Source organism: Pteropus alecto, unplaced genomic scaffold, assembly GCF_000325575.1.
Source record: "Pteropus alecto unplaced genomic scaffold, ASM32557v1 scaffold8, whole genome shotgun sequence".
NCBI lineage: Eukaryota > Metazoa > Chordata > Mammalia > Chiroptera > Pteropodidae > Pteropus > Pteropus alecto.
This window is the reverse complement of record NW_006494609.1, coordinates 20,717,700-20,723,408: the sequence shown is the minus strand read 5'-3', so window position 1 is coordinate 20,723,408 and position 5,709 is coordinate 20,717,700. Positions and strand designations below refer to the sequence as shown.

The window sequence follows — 5,709 nt, the reverse complement described above, 5'->3', positions numbered from 1 at the left end:
GGTTTCCTTGCCAGTGGCCCTCACTCACAGGCGCTCGCTCCCTGTCTGTCTGTCGCCCTCCCGGATCTATGACTCATTTTTGCACTATCAGTAGGAGTTCTTGGCTTAAAAAATGTATCAATTGAAAGGCACCGGTAGGGAGAAAAATATACATCTGCACAGTGTATCCCAGAGCTCCTGTCGCTGGCTGGGAGTCTGTAACCCTCCCATTGTGGGAGGGGACGCCGAGGAGTCAGTGCTGGGAAAGGCTCGCATTCCCCTCAGAACCGGGCTGGGGCTTTTCCAGGCGCATTTTTTTGTGTGTCTACACGCCGCTCGGTGTGGGCGTGTTCGCCGGGAAGTGCGCATGTGTGGAGTGGAGCAGAACATCTGCGGGGCCCCTCCCGAAGGGGCACAGGTTACAGCCCCCCCACCCCCACCTCGGGAGGCATGCGTTGAAAATTACCCTACACCCCGATTTGGAGCTTAAACATTTTCGGGGTCTTATTTTTGGACATTTTTGGTACCTCTTTGTACAGGGTGCATGGAGTGAGATTCTGACCGCCGTGAGCCGCTCGCTGGTCCTGGGCACCCAGCCTCAGTTTCCTCATTTGTGAGAGCGAGGTCATGTTACGGACCTCGCTGGAAAGCTGCTGGGCTTAAATGAGATGATAGATGTATTCATCGCTTATTTCCTTTTCCCTAATGAAAGTGAAATTCCATGATAAGGAATCGAGCCAGCTAGGGTTTTATTTCTAAGCCACCTGGATCCCACACAGAGCTGAGATGGCGTCTTGGCGCCCCTCAGCTCGCTGCACGTGCCTCCGTCCCAGTTCCAGGGGGAAACCCGCCCAGACCCCCAAAGAAAACGTTTTTTTTTTTTTTTTTTCTGTTTTTTTTTTTTTGTTTGTTTGTTTTTTGCAGGAGTGCCTTGCAGGGCTTTGTAGAGTGCCTTTCTGAGCTCAGAGCACCCCACAGACATTCACCATCAGGCTGTGGGGAGCACCATGGGGAACAGAAGTTCCAGAATGGAAAAAGATAAATGAATGATGGAATTACTGAGTGTTTACTAGAAGCTCGGCTCTGGCCAGGCGTGTTGACCTTCCTTTAAAGGCCAGGCTCTGAGAAAGTGACAAACCCTGGGTCACACAGCCAGGAAATGGCAGAGGAGAAATTCGAACCCAGGCCTCTGGCTCCAAGGCTCCCTCCTAGCTCTGGGCTTTCTTGGTGTGTGTCACTCTCGAGGGCTCCCTCAAGTGCGTTCTGGATTGCCTGGCGGCACTTTCGAAGGCAGACACCCCTTCCTTGAGGAGGATCAAGGTTGGGAGGTGGCCTGGGACAGACGCTGCGGCCAGAGACAGTCCTCACCCTGGGCCTAACAAAAAATCGAGATGAGATTCACATAACATAAAATTCACCACTTTAACCATTTTAAGGTGCCCGGTCAGTGGTTTTGAGTATATCCACAATGTTGGGCAGCCATCATCACTACCTAATGCCAGAATATTTCATCACCGACCCCCCAAACAAACCCCCGACCCACTAGGCCTCACTGCCCCTCCCCGGCCCGTTGACGTTTTGTCTCCACGGATTGGTCTGTTCCGGACTCTTCCTGTATGTGGGCTCATACAGTAGGTGGCTTCTTTCAACACCCTGGGCTTTGGCATTAGCTTCAGATTCCTAGAGTCCGCCCTTGGGCAGAGCACTGTGGACAGCTTAGGATGGGAGGCCCCTCACCCTTGCTGGTCCCTCCCCTGCCTCCATGGAGCTGGCCTCTAGAGCAGGTGGATTTCAGCTAGGTTAGAATTCCTAATGGGGTGTGGAATCCCCTCCAAGGGCAGCCTGACTTCCTCCCCTCCCTGAGTTGGGGGTGACTTTGCCTTCACTGACTGATCTAAGCCTGACCTTAGAAAGAGGGGGTGCGGCTGAACCTGTCCTGGGGTCCTTCCTGCCAACCATGGAGACAGGTTTGGCACGCTTCCGGCTTGGACAGATGTCACCTGGCCTGGGTGCCCCTGTTGGTGTTCTCAGCCCTGGTAAATGCTGGCTGCTGTGTTGTGGCCCCACCCAGGCTTGGGACCCACCTGGATTTGCTCTTTTGCAAAACCTCTGGTGGCCTAACTGAGCTCCCAGACCCTCAGGCTCCCCCCACTGCCCTCCTGGGAGCCCTGGTCACTCCACCCCAGCTGCAGCACAGGGGGAGTAGAACAGATCCAGGCTTTGGAGACACGACTGGGTTCATGTCCCAAACCTCCCTGAGCCTTGGTTTCCCCTGTGGAATGGGGTTGCTCTTTTCTGCTGAGCGGGGTGGTCGTGACCTGGAGTCTTCTGTGGTCTGTAGGCAGGGTCTGTGTAGTAGACAGGGTCAAACATGCAGTGTTTGGTGTCCAGGGGAGCTCCAGGTAAGGACTGACCAGGGTGGGCTTTCAGGAGGAGGCAGGTGACACTGGCCTTAGGGGCCGACCTTCCTCGGGGGCCTGCACTGAACCTGAGGCATCGCCTTCTGCTCTGCATCTGTGGCTGGAACTGCTTCCAGTCCTCGGCCACACCCCGCTGAGGCCTTCTGCCCAGAAATGCCCATGGCCCTGGGCCTGGCCTAGTAGGAGGTCTTCCTTGGCCCCGAGGGGCCGAAATGGTGCTGGTCATAGTTAGCTTTGCTCCCTGGCAGGGCATTTGCAGGTCTTCGCAAATGACCCAAGGCCTCGGTCCTGCAGAACGCAGAGAAAAACCCTGGGTCTGGAGCCAAGCTCTCGGAGGGGCTGGCTGCCTGTGTCTGCTGTGTTCTGTGGCCATGTCATCAGCTTCCTCGTCGTGCAGTGGGTGTCCTAAGCCAAGCCCCATGGCATGCTGGGAGGCTCACTCTAGGCAAAAACTGGTGGCTTCTGGCTTGTGGTGGGTTTGCAGGGCCCTGTGGCGCGTCTGGTTGGGGGGATCCCGCATGCGGTCGGCTGGGGAATGGGCAGAGCCCCCCGCAGACCTATGTGGGGCGGTGAGCAGTGTCGGGAGGCATCCTGGCGGGGCGGCCCGGGGCCCAGCTGCCTGTCGTCTTGCCGACGTTTCCTTTCTGACTCTCGGATGCCTCCCTGCTCAGTTATTTACCCAGGGAATTTGGGCTTCTTCACTTGTGGTTTTGGCAAGGGCTTCACACAAATGTTTTGCCCTGGTGGTCTCTTAGCCATTTAAGATAAACGGCCAAATCAAACGCAGGCCATGCCGGGGAGCTGAGGCGAGGCTGGCCCCTGGCCTTGTGCTGTGACTGTCAGACTCGGGAGGCGTTAGGAGGGGTGCTGGACAGTGCCAGGGTTTTCTGGCATGGGGGGTGGGGTGGGGGATGTTCACAGCTTTCTGAAAGGGCTTGGGGCTCGGATTGCTGAAGAGGACCGTGGGCTGGTGAGAGTCACCAGCTAGCATCCGCCAGGCCAGAGGCCCAGGCACTGGTAGCCAGACTGGAGGCGTCCCAGGCCTGTGCAAACAGTGGTGGCTGGAGGTTCCCAGAGGCGGGTGGTCCAGATTTTTGGGACTAAAACCCCAAATGGAGCTTGCCCCAGAACACTTCAGAAGTCCCTACCCGGGGGGACCCTCCTGGGAGCTGGGCCCCCGACAGCTCCCTGCATTTGGCCCCCAGGGATGGGAGTCTGGCCCGAAGACAGCCCAACCTGGCAGCTGTGGACGTAGGACCCCTCAGGCCCCTGCCCGCTTGCCTGACCCTCCCCCTGCCTGTGCTCCGTTGTCTTCCCTGCAGGGCCCGGCACCCTGGGGCCTCTCCCCGGGGAAGGGCGGCCGCAGCCTCTGCCCCGGGCCCCTGTTCCACACCCCGAGCCCCTTGTCCCGTCCAGGGCCCGACTGACCAGTCTTTTCTATTGTTTTTTCTCCAGGGCCGTGCAGGCCTGCCCAGCTGCCAGCGATGGCCCCCATAGCTGCCTCCTCCTCCCACCCTCACACATCCGTGATCACCTCACCTCTGCGTGCCCTGGGTGCTCTGCCGCCCTGCTTCCCCCTGCCGTGCTGCAGCGCACGCCCGGTCTCGGGCGACGGGACTCGGGGTGAGGGTCACACGGAGGCTCCCTTTGGATGTCAGTGTCAGTTGTCAGGTAACAGACGGCCGCGGTGGGGGGCGGGCTCCCCGGGGTGGCGGGGTGTGCCCTGGCAGAGCTGGCAGCTGCCTCTCCCCGGTGGGCTGGGGCGAGGTGGGGGGACGTGCCACTCCCGCCCCGAAGGCATTTTTGGGGGGAGCCTGGGGAAGTGCTGAAGGATGCCAGCAGGACTGTACGCCAGCGCCCTGGTCTCATCGGTCCGCGGGCCTCCCGTGCCTCCGCCCATTCCGAGAGTCTCTCTCCCAGAATGCATTTCTCCAGCCTCCACATTTCATCTCTTTGGGCTGTTTAGCTAAAGCTTAATTGGATAACGCTTAACATCTGAGGTTTTCTTCTGCCCTTGCCACTGCCACCCCCTCTCCCCCGCCCCAGCCACCACCCCCGTCCCCACGACACAGCTAGAAGATTCCTTGGTTGTCTGTGCATCTTTGGAGCCGTCCAAATGCGGAGTTTCTCTTAGCGAGAATGTGTTGCCCATTAACTTTGAGAAAAAAAAAAAAAGTGTCACTCTAAAGGAGCCTGTCATCTGGGGCCGTGGGAGGTCATGAAGGCTTCAGGGGAATGTGGGGAGTAGGGGCGGGGCCAGGTGTTGACCTGAGGGGCTGAGCACCTACTGTGCGCCTGGCTCTGGGTTGGTGTGGCTGCCCATTTTACAGATGGGCACATATGGGCAGTGTGGTGACACAATCTGGAGACTACTACTTCCCTCCACTGCCCGCACCCCACCCCGCCAAACACCCAAACTCTTGCTTTAGCCTGAGGCCTCTGGAAGTTTTAGGCCCCTCCTGCTCAGTATGGGCAGGACCTGCCTGGTGTGAAATGCACCGAGGCCACAGGAGCCGGGATGGTGGCAGTGAGCGCCCGAGGTCTGGTTTCTGGGCAGGGGCCGGGAGAGGAGAGGGTGGGTGCAGAGGTGGGGCTCAGTGCGGGCTTCCTCTCGACTCGGGTGATAAAATGGAAACGATTTTTATTGGGCAGGGTTTGCTTTCGGTTGAAGCTATCCCAAGGGATGGTCCCTGTTACAGCCACAGCTCTGCAGAGGGTCACAGGCAGCCCCAGCTCCAGGGTCAAGAGCTCCCTGGGCCTTCCTGCGGGGTGGGGGTAGGGGGCGCCTGCAGCCTTCAGCACGGCCGACCGCTATGATGGAGCGTGATGTCATAGGTGCTGGGCTTACGCCTCAAATGCACTAAGCAAAGACGAGGTCACCTGGGAAGGAGTCGGCACCACTTGCAGAGAGGCCGGGCGGGCCCGGTGCCCAGGGCGACTGGCGCTCCCGTCCCAGCTCCGTGGGTCTGTGCCGTGATCCCTGCTTACTGGGCCACAGGTGCCCGCTGTCTGGGCAGCCGCCTCACTCTCATGGCTTCCAGTAGTTAGTGCTGCGGCCCCTCAGGAACCGGGGGTGGGGGGCGGGGGTGGGGCGCTGTCGAAGATCAGCCTGAGTGTCTGTGACCGGACTCGGTCCAGTTCCGCGGTGCAGGAAGGCAGTCTCCCTGGCAGAGGGGTGCGTGGGGCTTTGCTTAGCTCTCCCTTGGCTCCGGCTCTGCTAGAAGCCGCTGTGCTGTGTGGGAGCGTTACATTCCCATTCCGTAGATGGGGACGTCAAGGCTCGGGCAAGGCGAGTGGCTGGGCCTAGGTT

At 59.3% G+C, this 5,709-nt stretch overlaps 1 protein-coding gene across 1 annotated transcript in view; it reads left to right on the top strand.

Annotated features, from left to right (window-relative positions):
• Positions 1–5,709, top strand: part of BCL11B (B cell CLL/lymphoma 11B) — an 80,251-nt gene that overhangs the window by 25,325 nt on the left and 49,217 nt on the right. Inside the window, exon 3 of the mRNA XM_015599587.2 lies at positions 3,855–4,070. Within this exon, the coding sequence (XP_015455073.1) occupies positions 3,855–4,070 (216 nt within the window). The remainder of the gene's footprint in view (positions 1–3,854; positions 4,071–5,709) is intronic.